We start from the raw sequence: 24935 nt of genomic DNA on the forward strand, positions 1-24935 counted from the left end.
GGGCATAGAGAAGAAAAAGATCTCCTGGAAAGAGCTGTGGGAAACCGAGACATTCAAAATGAGCTTCACCATCAAAGCCGTCTAGAATCCCAGCCAGTGGTACGGAGAAGACCCCACATGCTCCCTCTGCCCTACGCGAGCAAGACTAAAACACATCTTAGTAGGCTGCAAGACCAGCCTCACCCAACGCCGTTACACCTGGCGGCACAATCAGGTGCTAGACAAGCATCAGGGCCTTTATCCCACTGCCCTACAATAGCCTTTCTCCGGGAAGGTGAGGGGCAAACCAGACCGCAGACGGCAGGGCACGTGACCAGAAGATGGAGGTGGACATTGGCCAGAGGCTCTGTTTCCCAGCTGAGATCGCACCAACCAGCCTCAGACCAGACCTTGTGCTGTGGTCGGCCTCACTCCAGCTGGTCTACATCATTGAGCTCACAGTGCCCTGGGAAGATGCAGCGGAAAAGGCCTATGAGCGCAAGAAACGGAGGTACGCTGAGCTTGCAGCCGACGCCCCACAACTTGAATGGAAAGCAAAGGTCCGACCAGTTGAAGTAGGCTGCAGAAGCTTCATATCCACATCAACAGCAAGACTTCTCAGTGAGATGGAGGTGCGAGAAAACACACCACCTGGGCTCCCAGGTGAGCAGATGGCATCTAGGGGGTGAACCTGGGACGCCAGGATTCACTGCTGAACCCTCTGGAGCTGTTGTGGGGCTATTAGCAAAACACTGATAAAGGAGGGCGCCCAACTGATTTAAGATGCCACTGCTCACTTGACCACCCTGCGGAGTCTCAGCAGCAGCATGCCTCAGGTGAGCAATTGAGGTACTGGAACAACTAGTATTAGTAAACAGATCTGTATCGAAGGAGTACGTAGTAGAAAAGTCTAACAGTAGTCTTCCTTTGTAAACAAAGATGGTATATTGTTGGCTAAGGTTAGCCATATTAGCTGATGGAAAAAAAACAGAAAGGGAAGTTACCATAAGCAAATTAATTGCTTCTTATCGAAAGGATTAAAATGCACAGGAACCAACCAGCATTTCTGAAACCTCAGAATACAGCAAACATTAGCTTGCTACAACATTAGCTTGCTACAACACTGCGCATGCTAACACGAGTCAGATGTCCAAATGGTCAGGTTGCTTGTACCTTATCTTTGTATAAATGAATCTGCTTATATTCAGTTAATCAGTGTATTGATATATTTCAGTATTAGCTTAACTCGTGAAGATGTAGTGAAGCTACTCTGTGTGTAATTCACTGTAGTTTTGGAGTACATTTCATTCTCACTACCATGTTCTCGTCTAGATTGTTGCCTGGTTACTGAATCTCTTTATATTCTAAGTTTCCACCAAGTCCTCTGTTGTCTCTTTGCCTCTGTTAGGATGTCTGCACTGAGATTACAGAGTTTGTGTTCACTGATTTCTGCCAGAAAGCCATGTTGTAACGTGTACACACTTCTCATGGGCGATCAACCCAAGTTACATGGTGCCAAAAGCAGCAGTCAGGGTGTGAAGTGGGAATGAATGATGCTACATTCCTCCTGTTACATGTGAGTGCGCCACTGAAATGTTTTGAAGACGTTATTTTAGGTAAAAAGTGTTGCTTTATTGCTACGTGTTATTTTTGTTGTTGTTTGTGTGTGTGGGTCTTTTCCAGTTTCATGGGGGCATCGTGTGTCTCACTCAGTCCTGTGTGAACAAAGTTGCATCCACGATACATTTGTTGATGAAATCAGAGTGTAAATATACACCGCACCACAGAGCCACACAAGAAAAGACAAGCTGAGTAATATACTTCAGAGGAAAGGAAATGGAAGTGATTGGAGGCTGAAACTGGGGCAGAGAAGTCAGCATTAGACGGCATTAGATTTACAGAAAGCTGACACTGATTGGTTCATCACTTAGGAAACAACAAAGTCGCACAAACGAAGCTCGTTTACTGACTGGGCTGTTTTTCTGACCCACTTGGACGACTCGAGGGGGATTAATGTTGCATAGTGAATCTTTTCCAAGAGAAAAGTAGTCCGGCGCTGGCTCTAAGTCCTGTCATGCTCAGCACTTTGCTCGGATGTTGTTGGTAAGCTAGCTTCCTTAAATCCACTGCTTTAACTTTAAAAATAAGTACAGGAAAAGTTTTTTTTAGTGTGAGGAAGAAGGGAAAAACCGTAATAAAAGTATTAGCTTAATGGACAGCGGACAGATTCTCGTGTTGGACTTGAGCTTGAATTCTCTTTCTCCGATCGTGCCAGCTTGAGGAATGGTAGCAAACCTGAGTCAGCTGAAGAGAAGCGTTTATGATTCGCTTGCGTCAGCACTTCCTGCACTAACAACCTCAACCTGACCATAACACAACAGAGGGAAATTAATCTGAAGGCCTGTTTCTCAGACCAATGTCAAACACAAGGTGACATTATTTGAAGAGTAAACATATTTGACTCATCCTATAAGCATGGCTGAACTAATGCAGAGATTAGCAGAGGGGGTTTCTTCTGTACGGCAGACTCTCCCTTTCTGCTTATGATATAAACCAAATAGGTTTTTCTCACTCTGTCCTCATCTGTGCTGCAGGAAATTGAGAGCTACTGAACCTATTCTCCGTTGGTCACGCTCTTCATAATTCCTCCAGCCCATGAGCTGAGCCGAGACACTGAATCCAAAAGTGTTTTAGCGTGCGTGTCAGAATCCTGATTAGGCAACCGGAGTGATATGGAGTTGCATAAATTCAGAGCAGCTTGCCTGCAGCCACGCTTGAAGAGTCTGTCAATAATGAATTGGTTTCCAGGAGAAAATAAACCTGCAAGAAGAGCGAACATAGAGCCCCCCCAGAGAGATGCTCCGAGAGGAGGCTTCAGGTTACTCGCACTTATGCCGGCGCTGGCCTTTACTGTACCTCATTTTCAGAGTCAGGGCGCTTAAAAGCATTCAACAGCCAGAAGAGGCTTTAGAGCAACAACAGGGAGAGCATCTGTAATGGGTTTGCTCCTGTCTGGGCCTCGGGAAAAAGGCCCATGGCAGACCATATACCTTAGAATTAAAAGCAGAGCTTAAGGTTACGTAACAGAGTGAGAAGAAACTGCTGCAGTGACCCAGTGTGGCCTTAAGAGTGAAACTGCATTTAGACAAACTTTAGAGCATCTTTTAGACTTGGGGAGAGATACTGAACTGACACGATACTTGGAGGTTAAATGATGATTTTTGTGAATATTACCAAATGGCATGAAGTCACCAAAACAAACAATAAAATACTCCTAGGTATTGGCTATATATCCAAACGCCTGATATAACTGTGCCATAGAAATAATAAGTTCATAACCACACTGGGAGGGATTCATTTTAATTAATTACAATGAACTTTCAATTTGAAACAACTCTGCAATTATATTTCAATAACTCTAATGGCAAATCCATATTGGGCGGACGTCAATTAGCACGCTAGATTACCGGTTGACTCCGCTTTGCTAATCTGGCGACAGTTTTTAATGTCTTTATTGAAAAAGAGAGAGGACAGTGGAACCCAGGCAACAAGCGAGGACTGTAAGCTCTGTATATGGGACACACAATGTAACCACTGAGCTGGACCGGCGCCCCTAATTTGGCCACATTTGACACGTACAGCTAATAAGGGCGATGGTTGGTCGACCACTTTGGGCCGCCCTCAACTATTGGACGGATTGTTGTGAAATTTGGTAGAGACAGTCCTGGTACCCAGAGGATGAATCCTAATGACTTTAATGATTTCCTGACTTTTCATGTACCACCATTATCAGGGCAAAACTGTACTGCGTTCAATGCTTTAGCGTAAAAACCATCCACTTAAGCTGAACTACCTGATAAACATTAGCATGTTAGCATTGCCGTTGTTAGCATGCTAGGATACCAAACTTGTATGTTGTATGTAGACTATTATTGATGCTATATCTTGAAGTTTCAGGAGCAGGACCCGCCTCAACAGCACCTCTACTGGCATTCCCATAAATTCAAACCTGCTCCTCTCCCTCCCACCCCTGCTCTTTTTCTGCTTCTTTCTGTCCTCCTAACCGCAGGGCCCTGAGAGGGTTCGTCGTGTCCGGGTGCTACGGTGGATGCACCGTTTTGAACTATATAAGTGTCTCATAGCAGGAAGCTATACATTATATCTGTGGCTAAATAAACAATACCTGTTAGCATATTTAAATGAATTTTATGATGAAAACAAAAAGCCAAGCGTATCCTGTTTAAAATAAGGTTTTGCAAAAGTTTTGACTTTGAGTTTTTGAGGACACACAAACCTCGCCATTGGTGAATATTTGTACCTACAGTATATCGCAGAGCAGCTTACCTTGATTGGAGCTGTTGGAGGGGAAGCGGTCTGTCTTCTTGAGGGTGCGAAAGTGGACCTTCTTGCTGGCTTGGCTTTCCCCGTAGAGGCCGATCGACTGGACCTGGATGATGTAGTCCGTCTCCTCCTCCAGATCCCAGAGGACACACGAGCGGCTGGTGGTATTGACCTCCCGAATGAATCTCTGCATGTGGCCCTCCTGCCTCTGGGGATTGGAAGAGGGACAGAAAACAAGAGAATTGATCTTTTGATTAGATAAACGAGTCAATAAATAATACAATAGTTAATTGAGTGGGACCATGGTAACCCCAAAGCAATACCAGCTCTGTAAACGTGTCCCTTAGGAAGACAGTCGTGCTTTTTTTGGCTCTTTTACAGGAAAAAAATGTTTCAAAGTCCCTCCAACATAAAAAAGCTGAGCACAATCATGCGGCTCTACGTGAGACGGAGGTGACCAACCAGAAAAGATTCAAGGTGCTGCAGAGCGACACGCTGAGTACTTTATTATGTTAACAGTTGGCACTTCATTTGCACCATATGGAGTCTTGTCTGGAAATTGAAAAGTTGTGGTGTCAATATTCTGATTAATTTAGACGGCAAGTGTTGACACAGACGCTTTCAATGTCGCACATTTGTCTTCGACCTTTCAGTGTCTCGGTCAAGACCCAAGGAATTATGGGGATTATGCCTGCACGCAGAGCTCTCCTCTTAGCGTGCTCTGTAGTCCGTCTACATTTGAAGTGGCTTTGGGCCAGATGTCGTCTTCTGCATGTTTTTTTATAGTCCTGCTTGAGTCATGGAGTTGAAGTAAAATAAGCTTCGTAACTCTTTGTGCAAAATGAATAATGTAATGATTAAAGAGCCTTACACACTCAAGGTAATTACCAGACGTGTTCAAATCCAGCCGCATTACATGATGAAGAGCCCTGGGGAGAGATCTTCGGGTGAAACGCAGCCATTCAGCCGAGTTAAATGGCCGCGTAATGTTTGAAGATGCAGAGAGCATAAACATGATTACAGCAGCGTATGCTGTTTTGTCATTCAGTTTCAGCATTCAATGAGTTTTCCTTTTTTTTTAAGCCTTTGAAATCTTTTCATCCAGAGGAATGCAGCTTGGCAGCTTGACAAACTTATGAGAAGCTATTCCCACGGTGTCCTTGTTCTCTCTTGATGAATCACGCCAGGTTTAATACTGACTTCAGGCTTGAAGGCGGGATTTAGTCAGCCTCTCCGCATGCTAAGTGAAGCTCTAAGGGCTTCTTAAAAGATGCATCAGGACTAAAATACATCTTTGCATACAGTACGTGCTACTGTGTACTCAGTATGCTGGACAAACTTTTGATATGAAGTGATGTACTTGCTGAGCTCACAAAGCCACCTCTATGGACTTCTGTCAGCGAAGAGATTATCATTCATGTTGGAGAAATAATTTTCCAGTTAGCCAAAAGCTTTTTATTCCAACAGTCAAGAGCTATAAAGTGGTCGAAAATGGATTCCAGGTGCACTTCTTCATCATGTCGACTGGCTGGATGGTGAGCCAACAGAATTTCAACAGGTCACAAAAAAAAGGCTCAGTGCCAAACCGCTAATGTCCAAAAATAAAACTGCTGATTTCTTCCCTTTCCTTTGTTCTGCTCAGCTGTTTGTGTGCCGGATCATCGCTCGCTTCCTCAACAGTCAGGTGAAAAACTCATCATTTATTCAGTTAATCTCTAAAATTAACTTCCAGTTTATTATTTAAAACATGAGCTCCATTAAGTGTGTTAACAGTCAAGTGTTTGTTTTCTTTTTTGCTTTGATTTCCAATCATTGTTTTCGAGGACGCGAGCACATGAATGCCCCTTGCTCCACCAGGTGTTGACAATGTGGACTGTACCAAGTTGGACTTTGGGATGGGGGAGGATGCAACTCGCTTCTCTCTTTGTATTTTGTTTCCAACCAGCAATAGTAAGCTTGGAGACTATTTTGTATGGTCAATGTAGTTTTTAAAGCCTAAATGGAAACATTTAATTACCATACTAATTTTACCCCTGACAGTAGAAATGTGGTTTAACCAGGAAGTGTTTAAAACTGCTGTTTTATATATTGAGCCTTTTTGTCGGTCAGCTGGGGCCCCCTTTTATAGGTGAGTGTTCTATTGATTTGTGTTGATAGCGTTTAGTTTTGGGTGAGTTAATATAAAGAAACAGTAAATCAGAACTCTGAATTTAAGCTCCTGGACTGTTGTGAATTTCTGCTTCTCCAAACCTCCCCGAACGGCTGTTTTCCATCCTGATCAACAGGGTTTGTACCCTAAAACCTTCCCGTAGTCTCTATGATTTACCTCTGAATGTTTGGACTTACCTGTTGCGAGATGGAGAAGCCGATTATTATATCCCCCTCTGGAACCTCCCAGGAAACGGTTGCCGAGTCGGCACGCAGGTGCATGACGGACACGTTGACGGGAGCTGGCGGCCGGTCTGGAGGAGAGGAAACAGAAACAGACGGTTTTGTTTGTCCTCCCGCTTTTCGAGATATCGAATTAACTTCTCCATCTGTGTTCACGACGCACCTGGAAAAGTCTCAAGCATTGTGTTGGCACCCTGAACGCACCACAGGTGTTTGGTGTGAATTGAAAGCGAATGACACTTAGGAATCAAGACATGAAGCAGCACTTTGGGACGTCAGGACGAGATGAAAACATGGATTTTAGATTGTTTTGGAGTTTTTGTTTCACTTGTAAAATCCTGTCCTTCCTCTGTCCTCCTGATACCAGCGTGCTTGTTCTCTGATCCACTGTCCTCTGTCAAACATAGCATCAACCCCTATCTCAACTGCCAGATCAAACAACGACAGCAGTGTGGCTTTAATTACTTCCCATCACCCATTACTGCTGCATTAATTAAACTCCAGTAACTGCTGGTAACATTTAAACAAACAGGGACGTTGGTTTGGTGTCCCCTGGGACGAAAAGCACACAGAGGCAGTCTCAGTGGAAAACAAACATTGTGTGTTTTTTAGAAAAGGCTTTTTCTTTAAATTAACTGTTTGTTTTTATTTTTTTTGTCTCACATTTTTCCTTCCTCCTTGCAAACAGCCTTATCGTCAACCTGACAGACTGTCCTTCTAAAGCTACCCACAGTGTCTACTTCACGTTCACCTCCCTCTGACAGGGTAGCATTTCTTCACCCCGTCACTTTGCAGCCATCTATCATGATTCGGTTGCTGGTGGACACATTGATTGCAAAGCGGAGACAAAAGCTTGGGGAAGCAAAAGCCGGGAGAAAGAGAGAGGGTGACAGATCTAATAGAGGGTCCTGTACGGCTTCACTGTCTCGCTGAGGCAATCTCGGTGGTCAGATGGAAAGGTAAGATGGGATTTTGCCGGGCAGATGGGGGACCTGCAGGCCTTCCTCGGAGGTTCTGTCGTTAACAAGGGTCTAATGGACTTTGTGTGTTGTGTGGAAAGTAATGCAGAGAGGGTTTAAGTGGGTGGGATCTGTCAGATATGTGGAATATAATGATAAAAAGTTTCATTTCTGCTTACAGCTTCCTGCAGCAGTTCACTCCAAAGCCATAAAGCACTAATTGACAGTCATACAGTCAATTTGTATTTCAAACGCTTTTATTAACTCGCGGCGCTCGGATGTAATAAGCCATAACACAGTTGTCTTGACATGACAGCCAAAGGGATGTGCATCACAAGGACAATATTTCATCCTAAAATTGCACTTGAGAGAGAAAGATGGAAGATGAAATGATGAAATCGGGAGCGATTTCAAATGATTTGCCGTATTCTATATCGGTCGCTTTCACATCCCCCTCCTTTTATCTGCCCCGGATCCCCCCTTTTATCTCGCTCTCTTACCCTCCTTCACTTCTGTCTGTTTTTATCTCAGAAACAATCAATGATGGCCTCCGTGTCAGGAGCAAAAGGTGACACTGAGGCGGATCTCAAGACCCTCAGGTCGCGCGAGGCTACTGGTCTCCTTCTCTCAGCCCTCATGGCATTCTAAACCACAGGGGAGGTCGAGGTCAAACACAGGAATGGCGCTCACTTCCTCATGACAGGCCAAGAGATTGGTTTGTGGAGGGAACGAATGAACAAGAAGCCGGACGAGCTAACCTTGCAATAGAGAGTGCTGAAGGAAATTAATGTCGCGACTGTAGAGAGAGAGCGGGGATAGAAGTGGGCTTGGCTTGTTGGTTACGGCGGTATCAAGAGGTTAAGAGGTTCTGCTGTCTCATTTTATACGTTTAATGAGAGGCCTTTTTATGGATGCGGGTGCCATAATGTGTAAAGACAGATGGACAGCAGGTTAAGAGCGAGGGCAAGTCACATATCGTATATTCTGTCCTTGATCTTTGGAGAGCTGCAGCGAATGAGTCATACATATATTCACAATAATGGTTTCTGTGTCCTTGTACCTCGACCATGTCTAAGCCACTGCTAATTTCGTGTCATGTACGTTTGGTGATTATGCTAATGAGCTTATAATTGAATCTGTTATCAGCATCACAACATGCCGGGACGCTAAGTGGTGGAAATCTAACAAAGCTTCAAGTCCTTAAGAAATCCTTAAAGAAGGATTACTGCATTTCTGAAAGCCACACAGACGATATGATTCTCGCAGCTGCAATAACCAGAAAATAATCTACACTTTGTCAAAAATATAAAGCATATCCATTTGTTTTGTAAGGTTAAATCTGATCTGTTAGAAAGCTAATAATATGAACTGTAGACTGCCGTCAGAACGTGCAGTACAGCTCACACACAAACACGCTGTGGACGCAGGTGCTACATTTATCTACGGCCGGACACCTTCATTTCTCTTGCAGCTCATTGTCCTTTAGGTAATGGGGGTTACAGGCAGACACGCATGGGCACGAAAGCAGCCAGTAACCATGATGCATCGTCTGCGGGTCATTTACCAGCGATGGAGCAGGTGACACTTCAGTTGAAGCAGGCCATGAATCATCACTAATGTAGAAGCGGCCTCTTTGTATATGTCGTTTCCATTTCACGTGTTTGACCAGGACAGGTTTATCTGCCACCTGGAGCACCTGAGTAACATGACTGTGTACGGAGGCAAACCGGAACACACATCAGTATTGAGTTGTAACGCAAAAAAAGTATTGTACTATCAAGATGTTATTCATGTTATAACAAGATATTTTAACGTTATTTTTAAAGATATTTTAAGTTTTTTGACATGTTTTCAAGATATTTTCATGTAATTTCAGATATGTTCATGCTAATTCAAAATACTGCTACGTTATTTTATGTTTTCACGTTATTTAAAGAGATTTTCACTTGTTTTCGGAATGTTTTATGTTATTCCAACATATTTTCCTCGTTATTTCAAGATATTTTTATATTATTTCAAATATTTTGACATGATTTCAAGATAATCTCACCTTCTTTTGAGATATTTTTATGGTTTTAAGATATGCTCACGTTATTTCAAGATACTTTCACGTTTGATTTTCACTTGTTTTCGGAATATTTTTTATTCTTCCAACATATTTTCCAAGATATTTTTATATTATTTCAAGTTTTTTAATACGATTTCACGTTATTTAAGATATGTTTAAGATATGATAATTTTACTTTATTGAGATATTTTATGTTTGCCAAGATATTTTTACGTTATTTGAGGATATTTTAATGTTATTTACATTATGGCTGGATACTTTTTAAGTTATAACGTGATAACTTGTAGTCGAATAGTGTGACAACTTATATTTTTAAAGCAGAAAATTCAAGTTTGAATGAGTAAATGGTGTGCGGAGAACAGATAAATTGAGTCGTGTTGAAATCACAAAATGTGATTAAGATCAACTTCACGCTTGTTTTACAAACATGAACACAATACTGATCTTTTCTTTTTCAGCAGCGGCAGAAATACGCTTCCAAACCTTTGGATTAAATAACCTAAAACTTCAAACTGACATTGTTTTATTTGTCATTAGTATATTCTAGAAGCTCATGATAAGTAAGAAAAATGCTGCTTGCTCATGAGGAGACGACAGATGATGTGATGTTGTGTTGCTGTGAAGTCTAATTGTCCAATCCTCCACATTCCCTTCCAGCTTGTTTGACTTTCCCTTTGGCAGCAGTAGGTGTCATTGTGGATACTTCAATATTTGTTGTTGGCCACGTGTCCTGAGTAAGCCCCACTCCAGCGAGCGCGTTACGTAAGATCTGAAATCAAACAGCAATAGGTCACAGTGTCCGAGGCGTGTGTCAGTGCAAACAAATGGTGAGACCCTCTTGGGATGTGGGCGCGCTGCCAGGATGAATCATAGCGTAAAGCCAAAGCCCAGCACATTAGCTACTCCCCATCAAACCTGAGTGCACAGAGAGAGATAGTGAAAGAGCGGGCGGATCTCTGAATGGCTGACGAGACACGTGGAAACGAGCCCAGTTTGGATTTGTTAGAGCGAGGGACGGACGCGGCATCTCAAGCTTTGACCTCTATGTTTGCTTGCGAAGCACAAGTGCATGATGTATCTTGATTTACACCTGGTTTGTTTTTATGGTTGCTTATACTGTACAGCCTTAGAGTTAATAAAATATATTTATTGGAGATGTATTTTATGGCCATACAGTAAAATAGTAGATTTATCACAGGAGACAACCTTGGATAACCGTGACAGGAATAGAGAAGTGAAACGTGAGTAGAAAACTGGAGATTACATCACCTGTCGGATTTACAAGGAACATAATTTGACAGGTGACAAGTCGTCTCCATTTTTCTATTTCCAGGAGCTACCTTTGTGTTCAGTTGGACGCTGCCAGAAGAAATACAATGAGGTTGAAATGTAAAACAAAACTTGATACAGCTGTCTTTTTGTGTTTGCCTTTTGCACCTGATGTGGGTTATTAAATGACAGCATCCATGAGCGGATATAACGGCCATCACTACATCCAGGGAGCTCCGATCCATTAATCTGTGATAAAAACCTTCAGACTGATCGATCCGTGCGCTAATAACATAATAAAACTCCCAAAGGTGCACAATTCATAAGACTTCCAACACATTTAAAAGGCTAAACAATGCGGCTCACAAAGGTTGTCCACCCATCGTACTATCGATCATATTTAGCCTCTAAGCTAGTGACAGTTTGAAGTGCTGCTAGTAATGTAATCCTGTTGTAATACTAATAATGCCTGACTCCCTGGTGAGATAATATATTCAACATCTCATAAATATAAGCAATAACTCGTTCCAAGGTGCGCAGAATTTTGATGAATTGCCCGGTCAGTCTTCAAACAGCTTCATGTGAAGTGTCGTAGGAGTGTAAATTTTCTCCTCTGCACCCGGAGAAGTCTGTCCCCGAGCTTCTCGCAGGCCCTCAGGTTGCAAATAACCTCAGTCCTCTCATGCTTTTATGGGGAGCTAATGCCATTATATTAGAAAAAAAATTGGCTCTGTGTCTTTGGAGGATACTATCCGCCTCTCCAATGGGCCCTGGAAAACCTCTGCAAGGCTACGTAAAATGTGTCATCTGGCGGAGGCCAGGGAGCTTGCTAAACTACACTTCCTCAATCTAGGATTCCCGCCTCTGATGTCATGTCTCGTTCAAAATCATCAGGCTTGAAATGTAGACTGCAGACCTGAAGAGTTTTTAGACGATCCACCGGTATATTCTTGTCATATTTTGGATTCTGTACCGCTCTGAGCCGTTGCCTGCAGCCAAAACAGTAGTATTTCACTCCAGCGTCTCTCGCTGGGCCGTTCCTCTCAGAGGGAGGGGCGCAATGCATGCTGGGTGTTGTAGGAATGTAGAATGGGCGAAACCACGAGCTGTTTGTACAACTTTCTCCACAGCTATGGCGCCAATTTCAAATATTATTGCTTCTATCGATTACAGAGAACACCAGCTTTGACTGGCAGTTGCTTTCACCAGGCGCAGACTGCTCCTTTAATATACGTCGTGCTGGTTTTACTCAGCCTGCCTCCATGTTACCTTTTGAAGACCATTATCTTGTTTCATCTCCCAGTACTATGCCCCTCTGAGACGTGCCCTTTCGTTCACATTTGATGCCATCTGACTGTTTGTGATCTTTGATTAAATCTCTTAACAGCAGCATGAAGTGGTTTTGTAGATGCACACAGATGGAAAGACTTGTCCAGCCAGGCGTGTCGTAGTCCTTTACATTTCAGAGCCTCGGCACAGCGAGGACGCTCACTGTCCTGTCCTTTAGGTACACTCTGTCTTCTCTCGCTCAGGAGGACCAGATGGGAGCAGGTGCCAGTCTAAGGTTAATGTAATCACTGAGCTTTCAGCTGCAAGCTAACGTTACTTCATCATCCAAAAAATTAAAAGGCGAGCATACAGTAACATACAGGAGCCGATTTATCAACTGTTTGTGGCTTTAATGTCATCTGCAGTGGGTGTAAACGACACACCAACAAGTGTGAGCGACAGAATCATGCTTAAAACCCTGATATAAAATCTAGGATTGAATAAAACCCTGTATCTGTTCGGTGTTATTTGTTAAACGTCCGCCATCCGACAGCAGATAGGATTACGACAACATCAGCAAACAGCGGCCTTCACCGTGATGGATTCGGCTCTAATACACAACGTCTATTTGTCAAGGATGTGTCACCAGGTTTATGAGCAGCAGATTGCCAATTTGAAGAATGATATGAGCCTGGCGCTCCAAATAAATCTAATACATTTTAATTCACATTTGCTCAGTGCTTAAAGCTCTGGCTGGGCCTCGTGTGGGATTATTCTCCGGCTTGCTTGTTTTTCAGACAATAAACAGTAAATATGGATACCCAGGTTACTTTAGATGAAGCACAAACACATCTGTGAGTGAGCTTGTTTTATACTTTAATATTTAAGCTGTTTCCATTACTTTTACTTCCTTAAATGCTCCCTTTTCCCACCGTCTTGTGTAGTGGGAATTTTTAAAGTCAACCTCACTTTGGAGAAAAGAGGCTCACAATTATTTCAAACTGTCCTCTGACTGACACACAGTGAATCCCACAGTCTCATAGCATGCAAAGGGCAGGCAGTAATAAATTCCACATTCATTCTCAGTTATTTTCAGGCTCATTTGCAGCAGCCAAATATATTTATGAGCCCCAAGTTCTTGATTTTAAGTGAAGCTTTTCCTGCTCCTGACAGCCCCATGAGATCAGAGATGCTCTTTCGTTTCCACATGTCAGCGCGGTGCACGGAAAGGGCTCTGAATATGTGTATGAGGCAGACGCACACGGAGACGGCGAAGTGCCAATCTGATTGTCTCACGGGGCTTTGCATGTAGGACCGAGATCCCTTGAGAGGAGAGGGAGGAAGTGATTGAGGAAGACAGGTAGATGAGGAGAGAGAGATACTGAGGATGCACACAAACGGAGGCAGATAGAGAAGATTTCAGTCACAGGAAGAGGACATATTCGTATCAGATAAAGCTGAGTTTGCAGGTGAAAGACGAGAAATAATTATGATGTAAATACGACAGGTGGTCTTTTTCGATGTTTACTCTGCAACTAGTGTTTCTGTGGCATAATATTTAAGTGACTGCCCTGTATATCTTGTAATGCCCTGATTTAAGAATGAAGCAATCATAAATGATTCAAGTGCCTTCCACGTGAGCAGACACAAGGCTGAATGTGGCTGTGGATTCTCTCTCAGGGAAGAAACCTGCAGATAATTTCCTAAACACAAATGCTTAAATCGTTTTGTATCAGAGGGCAAACTGTCAAGGTTATTCTGGACATTAATAGTTATGGAAACATGCTTCATATTTATAAATTTAGCCAAGTCTTGTTTTCATAAATGATTCAAAGAAAGTAGGAAAGGTATGACAGCTCTTCTTGTTCCTAAACATGCTTGGAAAATGTTCTACATCTGGTTAAACAGGTGTTACTGGATGAGCTCTAATAATAAAACAATGTATAAGTGAGTGTGTATTTTGTTTGATGTGTGTGAATAACGGGTGGAATTTGAATGCATCATCAGGTGCAGATTAAAATACAACAAAAGCCTCGTTAAACTCGTTTAGTGATACTTTGTAAGGCGTATGTAATGGCGCATTTTACAGGGCTACAACGTGCACGGTAATTGTTGGACTCCTGTGCTGTACAGGCTTTTATACTTACTTGCTCCTACCAAGAACATGTCGCTGCCCAAAAGCAACAGGACCGCGGAGTTGACCAACACAAGCAGACGAGCCATGTCTCGGCGGGTGTCGTTGCTCTTCTCGGGTTAAAAAAACGCAGATCTCCTAAGCCTGAAGGGCAACTAAATCACAGCAGTACATCTTTTACAACATGTTGGAATTCCTCTCGTGAATGAATGAATGAACGGTCGGTGCTTGATTCGGTCTCGGGCTGGTCAGTCAATCGATAACCAGTGAAAGTAGGTAACAAACGATGTCTTCAGAAACATTTTGTCGAGCCAAATTATTCATTTAAGGTTTAAATCCACAAGTCCTTCATCCATGTCCTCGCGCAGACCGAAACAACCTGACGTCCGACTGAATCTCCCATCGTCCCTGGGTTCGCACGAGAGCTCAGGTATGAACAGGTCGAAGAAGAAAAGGAGAGGATGACGCTCACAGCAGGCTCGTGGGTCCACTCGCGTGCTGAGGGGATTTGTCAGCATGGACAGCGCCTTAAGTTTTCAGACTGTCCTCGCGCTCAGTCCGCAGCTCACTGTTTACGGCTCCGACCTGAGTGATGTTTTATTATTCACGCACGCGGGGTTGGTCATCCCTGCAGTCCTTTCCGGGTAGCAGACCCAAAGTAAGAACCCACAGGTCTCGAGCACTTAGCTCAAGTGCACGCGCAGCATAACATGATTAATCATCCACGTGTCGCCAGAGAGGAGAGCAGCAGGTAGAAATGCAACCACCAATCACACTGCAGAATTCTTCTTCTTCTTCTACTACTTTAATATTACAGTAGCAATGCTAAAGGCTAATATTTATCGTAATAAGGTGCGGTGTTTTTATATTACAGGGTATTCATGTTGTGTTGAATGATTTTCCTCAGCAGAGAATGACTACTAAATATAAAAAAATACACCATAGTAGGCCTACTTAATTATGTATTCACTTTACTTTAAGGGTGCTGTGAGGAACCTTTGGTTTGTATTGATTTTGGCGCCCCCTGTGGACAAAGCCGTATCTCTTATCTCTTTGCTGATTTTGTCCTGTACATGCTTAAGTGTTGGTTTTTAACCAAAAATCTCATCCTGCTTTCTTTAACAGTCATATGTATCACTCACTTTAAATGTCTGCCCTGGAAAATGTAAACAAAGGCAGCGTGCAGTTAACCGCTTGCCTGACACCTCCCCCCCAGGCATCTTCAGGCATTAAGAATAACTATATAGAAATAATCCATCTTGTCTCTGATGGTCTGGTTTGCTTTTGTAGCTCATATAGAATAATCAGAATTAATTTCAGTCTGTTTCATAACCAGCAACAAACTCCTCACAGGAGCTTTAATTATTTATTCACTTATGAAAAAATAAATAAGCGTGTAGTGTTTAATTCAGCCATGCCCCCCGTACTCTGTAACCTCTGTAACAGCAGCAGTAGGTCGTCATGCTTGTCACCCATCATACACTGCGCAGCATCCCACGCACGTAGACACCCACCATGTTATCAAAAAGATGGATCACGTTGATAAGCTGAGTGCATCGCCTCATGGGACGAGCATTTCACGTCGGATCGCTTCTCTATGAAGAATCTGCTGCCGGCACATGCAGGGCCACGGCAGTACTTTTATTTATGACACCATAGAAGAAGACATCAAACACGTGTGTGGGAGACTCAAGTGATACAGCTTCTACGGTGAATGAGATGAGCGGCAATGGAAACCAGATTATACAAATGTAATTTTAGATAGAAGCGTGCTTACTTTATTTTCTCATGTTCGCTGTCTAACCTCTTGAACAATTTTAGCCCCGTCCCTGATGTGTTGCCGTAGTTTATGTGCTCATAAGTCTTTATTGTGAGCTGGAGCACAGACAGAGAGGCCTTGTATTATATATGTGTTGCTTAAGCTAGAGTTATTGGAGTTATCATGACAGCTGTAGCTGACATTTCTGTGGCATTTTACTCAATAAGAGCTATTTAGTTAGCACTCAGTCTATTGACTGCACTCTTTTGTCTCCCCCCGCCCCCTTAGATTTAACGTGTATCAGGCCTTTTCTCAGATGAGCTTTGTAGTTGTAAATGTCAAAGCTATTTAGAGATTTTAGAGGCTTTTTCTCTTTTCAAAATAACCTGTTGTTCAAAGTAAACACTGAACATGACTTTCCGTCAGCGTAAGCGACTCAAATAGTTTTACAGTGATGTGTGATTTGTGAACAAGGTGCTCAACTTTTACTACGTTCTTTCAAGTGAGACAGTTCTTGGCACACACGCGGCTTATACCCATCACTCTAGTGTGACGGGGATGTGTATTCTTCATCCTTAAAAAACAAAATCCTGTCTCTTTTCAGTCCTGAAGATGTTAGCCATCCTTGGATCCCACATTAAAGAGAAACACCATGAGGGATGTAGTGCTGGAACGACAATCTTTTGCTGGAGCGAGAGCCAGAATTTACGCAAAGTCTTGGCAGCATAACTTCCCTCCCTATCATTATGAATTACTTTAATCACTGGTTCACATGTGTCCAGTGAAAAGTCTCGTTTTAATCTACACAAGCTGCACTCAGGCCCATCTCTGTTTAGTTTTGCACAGAGGCGCTCAGCATGTTCTGCTCTTTTCTAATTGCAGGCCGAGTTGTTTGTTTTTAACATAATTGCTTGGCTGCAGCAGTCGCCCCTGTCGCTCTTCTGTTGATGCATTTGTGTAACCTGGGTCTTATTTAATGAAATCAAGCTCTCTGCAAAAAAAAAAAAAATACACACTTCATCATAATAGATTGAATTATTGCTCTCAGCGTGGGGGGCTCCATTTATGGAGATTCAAGATATTCAAGATTCAAGATGTTATAACAAAAGGGACTTCCTGAGGCACCGCTGGGTGTACAGCTCCTGCAGGCTGGGCAGCTCCCACCCGGCGATGTGCCGTGCCGGGCCTTGCGCACCACCCTCTGGAGTGCCTTAGGGTCCATGCTGGTGCAGCTTTCGTACCAGGTGGTGAAGCAGTAACGCCCCGGTAGAAGTCCCTGAAGATTTGAGGCTTTTTTTGACAACCACAGTGTTGTGGCTCGCCCATGTCAGGTCCTTGTGGATGGTTACTCCAAAGGTATTTAAAGCTGTCCACTATCTCCATTGCTGTGCCACTGATGTTGACTGGGGGGCGAATGTCTCCCCTCCTCCTGTAATCCACAATGACCTCCTTGGTCTCTGAGGCGTTCAGAGAGAGGTGGTTGTCCTGCAACCACTGTTCCAGGATGGTCACCTCCTCCTGTGTCGCCACACAGTCGTCTATATTAGAGACTGTCAGTGAAACAGTTTGGCTCTGTATGATGATGAATCAAGCCATTATGGATGCAGTGTCCTCAGGCAGAGGGTTGTTGCAGCTGTAGAGCTTACACATTGTCTCAGTTGTGGCTAAGGTGATGCATGTTCTGATTTCTTCTTATTCAGAGGCAGATGCAGACTTCCTGTTGCCAGTAAATGTTCTATTTTACACATTGCATGAAGCAGTTTGTAAATATAGTTCTTTGTTGCTGCTTCACTTTAAAATGAGACATGGAGTTTTGTCAGCTTGCAATCACCTCTTCATCAAGAGATGTTTATTTTTGAGTTAGTGCCGGTGTATGTGCATGTAATCTCAAGATCTTGTAATCTTGTTTTTTTAATTTGTATTTTTGGGGCTTTTATGCCTTTGTGAGAGAAAGAGAGGGGACAGTGGGTAGTGTGGGAGAGAGGGAAAAAGAGAATGGGAGGCAGCAGAGGACCGCGTCGGGAGTCAAACCAAGGGGCTGCCGCATCGAGGACTGTAGTCTCTGTAGATGGGATGCACAATTTAACCAATGAGCTAAACCGGCGCACTGGCATTTAATGTTTTAATTAAATGACTGTTTAAATTAATTCTTTATTTCTTTCCTTTTCAGACTGTTTGCTTCATCTGAGCGTCAAATTTGTTTCTTTTTCTTTAGATCTTCACTTATTTTTGAAGTTTTATCTGTAGTCATCGATCTTTGTCTGTTCAGCCATAGTAGATTACTGTTTACTCGCAACACTTGTAGAGACCGGAAAAGCAGCCGCTTAGCTCCGCCTACCCTCTCTGGCAGAACAACCACTGCTGGGTTTAAAGACAATTATTTCTCATTTCACAAATGTGTTCTTTTATTCCTTTAAAATGTGAAAGTTGATGTTAATTACGACCATTAATGATTTAAAAGTAGATATTGTCACAGTTATGTCTACATTGAAGATACAATGACTCTGCAATAGTGTGTGTGTGCCTCTGTATACATTCAGGACTGTGTCACCTTCACATTAGCACACTGTTGGATTAATCACAACCACTATAACAGGGCATAATTGTACGCAGGTGGTGTCCATAAAGAGCCTGTTTTTAATGAATACATTAAAGTGCATAAAGACCTCCTAAAGGTCACCTTCAAACCTCTTCCGGGTTTTGAACCCCATTTATCCCGACTCCCCTCATACTCATTACCTCTCACTCTTCTCTGTTTCGCTTTGTCATCATTTCATTTAAACCTTCTAACCAGATCTCACGAGGATGGGGTTAAAAATACCTAAAATCACTTCCCCTGGCAGGAGGAAAGACTCCAAATGTTAATTGCTTGGTGTTCAGTGCCCAGTGAAAGAACTTTATAAGTAATGAGCAGACAGGAGGATGGCAGGGGTTTAATAAGTGACTGCAGACGGAGACTGCTTTATGGTTCTTTTTGGTCCACCCTCCCGATGACTCTTAGGTACTTAACGGTGTAAGATCGGAAACAATATGCTGGAGGAGTGTTCGGGCTTGGCGATAGAGTAGTTGCACGTCAGTCACCGTGAAGTAAAGTAGCATGACAAAGCAATTTAACGACTAATACACTGTTTACTTTACATTAAATAGACCTTATAGCAAGGACATACATGCAAAAGACAAATAAACTTCTATTTGTCTTGATTTTCCTCTTTTTGACTTGTAATTTAAAGAACAAACACAGGCTGAGATGGAAAGCATATAGGAGAAGAGATGGCCACTCAAGGTCAAAGCCACACGCATGAATATTTACGGTGACATTTGCTACACAAACCACTCGGTGGAGGGAGATGGTGACAGCAGGGATCTTAAAACAGGCGGGCGAGGCGCTGCATACTGATCAGGAATGATGAGCTGTCTCGTTGGTGAGCTAACAAAAGACTCCATGACACAAGATATTAGGCGTTATGTAAGTCTGCGTTTATATCCTGCCGTTTTACTGTCCACTGAGAGGTTTATGTGATTGTATTGAGTCCATTTAGCTGAGAGACAGATGCTCTCACTCGTACAACAAACCGTAAATTAGTTTGATCCTTCTTTATAAATGAATCACATCAGTGGGTCTTAAACGGCCTTGCGATGGAGACAGAAGGTCTGAGAGAACATTGCACGGTCACATTTGAGCCCACATTGCGTAGGCCAGCAGTATCCTCCTGCACTGTTTACTGCACCAGCGCACATGTAATTACATTTCCCCGTAGTTACCGGTGCCCTTGACTCATCATTGAGCGCAACCGTGGTGCCCAATCACCAGATTCATTCGTGGGGGCGGTGGGGTTCCTGTTACCTCATGGCTTTAAGGCCCTCACAGTAAATCAATTGATATGGACTCATATATCAAGAGGAAATATCAATCTAGCAGATGGTTCCCTAAATCCTCCCCGATCAGCCCGAGCAAAAAGAAAGCAGGCTTCTGTAAATTGTGCCCCCGTGTGCACATTTCTTTTGTATTGGCTTCATCAAAGAAAAGTCCATTAGCAGGAATGGCCTCTGCATAAGACTTCATTTCAGTTAGAAAAAAGAGAATAATATCCGCCTACTGTATAGATCTATACAGCTAAAGCCAAGAAAAAAGTGCTATTTTCCCCTTTTTTCTGTCTTCATCTTCTTTAGTTGTTTGACATTAAGTGCTCAGGACTGTCGAGCAAAAGTTTGTTTCTGCTCCAAATGATGAGGAAATGTTCACAGCTGGGTCCTTCTCAAGGACGCTGACGTCAGCAGTAACAGAGCGCTTGACAGGATTCTTACTAAAGCAGCAACATTTAAGAAACAGGGGCCGGAAACACAAACATATTCTGAAGATAAAACTTAGGAAGAGTCGTAAGAAAAAATGTGGGAAGTTCTCGGGAAAGTGCAATCACTATTATTTTCTTAAGTCTTATTTCGTATGAACTCCTTCATTTTATTACTCACGAACTTCTTAGATGAGATGAACTATGTATGTAAATTAGTCGTGTCACTACTGACTATAAAGGACCGAAAAGTTATTTCACTTTATTATAATGTTAAAGATATAATCTTGAAGTTCTCAGTTTTATTCTATTTGGCGGCACCTAATGGCGATAAAAGGAATTGCCGGCCCATACGTCCCAATTTAACCAGACGTCTGCAGATAGTCACTTAACAGACATTTATTTAAATTAAAATCTTCAAGATCATTACAAAAACTGTCACATTTGCTAGCTTAACTTTAGTAGATATGAGATGTACACCAAAAACAATAGTGACACGCTAACATTGTATATACATGTTCAACTAAATGCTAGCTATTGGAGGTGAACCAAGTAAAACTGAAATTCAGTGAATTGTCAAAAATATGTTTAAATGAATGAATGTAGAGGCTCACCTTTTTACTGTCATGATTTCTAGACATGGAACACAAGAAGACAGGGTCATCTTAAGAAGAAATGTAAGAACTTTGCTTTCAAGAATCTCATGTACTCCTTATGAAGAAACACGAAGAAAGTTAGGGGGGAAAACATAAGAACTTTATCCAGGAATATACATTTTTCTTAACTTTTTTCTAAATACTAAAGTTATGAATAGATTTATTTTTCCCTAAGAATGCTTTGTGAATCCAGCCCCAGGTTATCTACACTAAATACATTCATAATAAAGTAGTACATGTTAAGTCTGATCTAGATATCTGCAATCTGTAATCTGTAGGTCTCAGGGGAGCAACAATCTGCATCAGTATTGATTTCCAGTAGAGTTCATGTACAGTGCAGATGTCTGACCCAGGGACTGAAATATAATGGAAATGATGCAACTTTAGGAAGGAACACTTGCTGTACGTGAATTACATGTAAACAACCTGCTCACATTAATGTTTTAGTTTAGTTAGTCGGGGACAGACAGTAGTAGAAAATCAACTTTTTTTTATATTGCAGGTACATTTGTGTGGAAGCCTGACGTATTTCTCATGATGTAAAATGATTTTGTAATTCACCAGTTGTCAGTCGTCCTATTGGTGTTCAAAGCAGCCTTTCATATTTCTGGTCTCTTTGTGGTAGCGTAACAAACTGTAAATACAACATTTAAGAAATGATGTTGGCAAATTGTTAACAAGCAGTTGCCTCGTCAAACATCCAGTGGGAGAAAGCTACATCCATGTGCAGTTATATATCTTTCTTTCTGCCTGGCGTACGTTGGGCATACAGTGTATTATCTCTACTTTTACCACTTTTTGGGTCTCCACCAACTGCGAACTTTGACTTGCGTTTGGTCCTGAGCAAATAGAGCTTGGACAGACTTTCTTTTTATTTCAAAGATTTGGGAAATGAGACAACTCAAACTTATTTCTGTGAAACCCACTGGCCCTTACAGTACAAAAAACCCAGCCCTGTCTTCCTTATCTACTTTACAAATGCTTATTTTGCATATTATTTTGTAGTCGTCTTCTGTCATCGTTTCAAGAGCCCTCAAAGCCATTGGACCAAACACTCTTGATTGATGGACTCCATTAATTTAATGACATCAAAGCCCGGGAGAAGAAACATGTTCATGAGGAGCATAATCCAAATTGAGCGCCATTGAAAACAGCAACATTATTGTAAGATGAAAGCGCATCTCTTTTCATCTGCGGTGATGTGCTCTTTGTTTTTTCATCCCACAGGACAGCGCGGGGTTATCCTCACAAGATGCTAATGACGTGTTGCCTTCTGCAGGGATCAGTCATCAATCTGTGTGCGAGCCTGCCGTTTCCCGTCGTTATTCCTGAAAGGCAGCGGTGATGAACAGGAGGAGGGGAGAGGGTGATTAGGCCACCCAACCTTTACCCCGCATGTCTTGTCATCTTGTCTTAACATCATGGCTCATTTCAAGGTGAGGCAGCTGATCAATCATACTACGGAGTGAGAATTATTAATGGTAGTTCCCTCGCTTCATCAGTTGACAGACTAATGATATCATGCTCAGCCACTGTGGGGTGTTTTTGGGAAGGTGAGCAAAGCTGCGCCCGATTCACCATGTTTTCCCAGCAGCCATTTGCCCCTGACATCATACTCAGGATGGGAAGTCAACCGCTGTTAGTGGTACTGCTGTGTTCCAGAGTTAAAAATGGTAAACTAAGGGATGCTGACAAAGTGCTCTTCTCGGTTGATCACCTACTGCAAAGCCAAAAGATAGTGAAGCTGAAGTAAGAACTTGTTATGTACAGATAGCTTAGATACAACACCTCACGATAGCATTCAACCAATTCCTAGCTAGCAGTATAACAGGTAGGACAAATGATAACCACTTCCTAATATTACCATTATGAAGCTAACATTACCGTAATCTAATAACCATTAGCCTACCTTTGTTGTTAGCTAGTTGTTAACCAACATTACGGTTGGTTAGCTAGCTTACATTACCATTAGCTAACACTGACGTTAGCAAGAAATTTACGTTTTTCTTATTGCACCATGTAGCCTGATTGGTTTATGCTAACGTTAGCTGTTGCATAATACCAGGTAATGGGGTGTTTGACCTTGAACCTCAGTTTCTGAACTATCGAGAAGCAGTGAAATAATAACCATTAGAAAGAAACCTGTTGTGTAAATGTGATACTTCTCACAGTTGCTAGTCATATAAATAAATATATATGTGAGAAGTATCATATAAATATATGACTAGCAACTGTGAGATGTATCATATAAATAGAGCTGTGGCTCAGTGGTAGAGTTGGTTAGAACCACTGCTCTACAGCAGCATTGAATTAAAATAAATCAGGTTACGCTTAACAGATGTTTTTTTTAACGTTATTCCCAAGTCCTCCACTGTTTGGTGAAGCTGCCAGGGGTAAACGACAAATTGGCAAAGAAAAATGTTGAATCCAGAAAAGATAATGCTGCTGCAGCTTAAAATGTGAGGTAGAGTATTTCTGTTGTTTCACAGTAAGACTGAAGGTCTTATATTCAAATCTTTTTGAGTCTTCCAGGTAACCGAATTTTAACGCAAAGATAAGCTGCCCTTCTTAATGCCTCCCGCACACCCTAAAAAGAAAGAAGATAAGACCAAATAAATGAGGTAAGAGTGATAGGATCAGAACGAGGGAGGATGGGCTGGTGGTTAGAGGTCTAATGACTCAGACCACCATGCAGGACAGGATATGTGAGGTTGTACGTAGAAGCTTTAGCGCATAATGGTCAGCTGAAGTATGATTTATGAGGTATTTGTGACCACAGCTGTGACCTGGAAATACGTAGGCTATATAATGTCATTCAGAGGAGGTGCAGTCTGTTGTGAAGATCCATTTCCTCATTGGTGTTTGGTTTGTTGTTCTCAAACCCCTCGTTTCTAGTCATAAAAAGGTTTATTAAAATCTAAAGTCTTTTTAAATGAAACAGATGTGGCTGTTCTCCTCTCTGAATTGAGTGGAAATGTCCTGATCCGATCTAAAGCTTCAGTAATGCTGTCATCATTAGTGCAGAATTTAAGGCAGAGTACTGTAATGTGAAACTGTGTGACACTGACCTCTACAGGATGAAAAGAGTATAGTGAAGCACTTTTCCACCCTTTAGTATCTCCATTTGAAACATCTGACTTTTCTTGACATTAACTAACATTTATATGTAGCTATAATGTCAGATAAGGGAACTAGGCGACTTGTGACTTTGGAGAAATGTTGATTTCCACAATAGATTAAATAAGAAAGACACACCAAGCAATGAGCATTTAAAGTTACATTCATAAAAAAAAGATGGACATTACAGGGATTGCAAAGGTAGCAGCTCTTTTACGTTGTGCGGCTTTTAATTGAATTAATGTTTCTAACAGGAAATTAAAGATGCTGTAGAGGCCGGCCTCTGCTTTTTGGTGTGTCAAAACCCTGAGCTCACTCTGTTACTGGCCGTTTTGATGTTACAACAGGAAAGCTGGCCAGTTGCACACAAACATGATATCACACGTTATTGCAAGACTTTCAGCAGATAAAAATCAGTGTGATGAAAAAAGAAACACTTTTTTCTGAATGTTTCTCAACCACCAAAAACCAAACATGTTTTTTAAAGCAGAAAAAAGTACGTTTTTAACCACTTTGTCGTCTAAATTTGTTCTATCTGTGTGGCATTTAAGGAATGCTGACTCACACTTCCTGTTTCCTGTCCGTTCAGGAAGTGGCAGGGTTTAACCCCTGGCTGCCGCAGCCATTTCTCTCTCTTATCTCCCAGATACTGTCTGGGGACGGTTTAGTTAGAGGATCAAAACTGCTGTAATTTAGAGGGGGCC

At 42.2% G+C, this 24935-nt stretch overlaps 1 protein-coding gene across 2 annotated transcripts in view; it reads right to left on the reverse strand.

The window, feature by feature from the left end:
* fndc4a (fibronectin type III domain containing 4a) overlaps positions 1–15010 on the reverse strand; it is a 29283-nt gene extending 14273 nt beyond the window's left edge. For both annotated transcript variants that reach the window (XM_069655802.1, XM_069655793.1), the window contains exons 1-3: positions 14424–15010; positions 6667–6782; positions 4324–4528 (exon numbers count right to left, since the gene is read on the reverse strand). In XM_069655802.1, the coding sequence (XP_069511903.1) occupies positions 4324–4528; positions 6667–6782; positions 14424–14499 (397 nt within the window). In that variant the 5' untranslated portion in view covers positions 14500–15010. The remainder of the gene's footprint in view (positions 1–4323; positions 4529–6666; positions 6783–14423) is intronic.
* Positions 15011–24935: the final 9925 nt, after the last annotated feature.

This window comes from Semicossyphus pulcher, unplaced genomic scaffold (assembly GCF_022749685.1).
Source record: "Semicossyphus pulcher isolate SPU_LCO1_2020_fin unplaced genomic scaffold, fSemPul1.0.p SCAF_11, whole genome shotgun sequence".
NCBI lineage: Eukaryota > Metazoa > Chordata > Actinopteri > Labriformes > Labridae > Semicossyphus > Semicossyphus pulcher.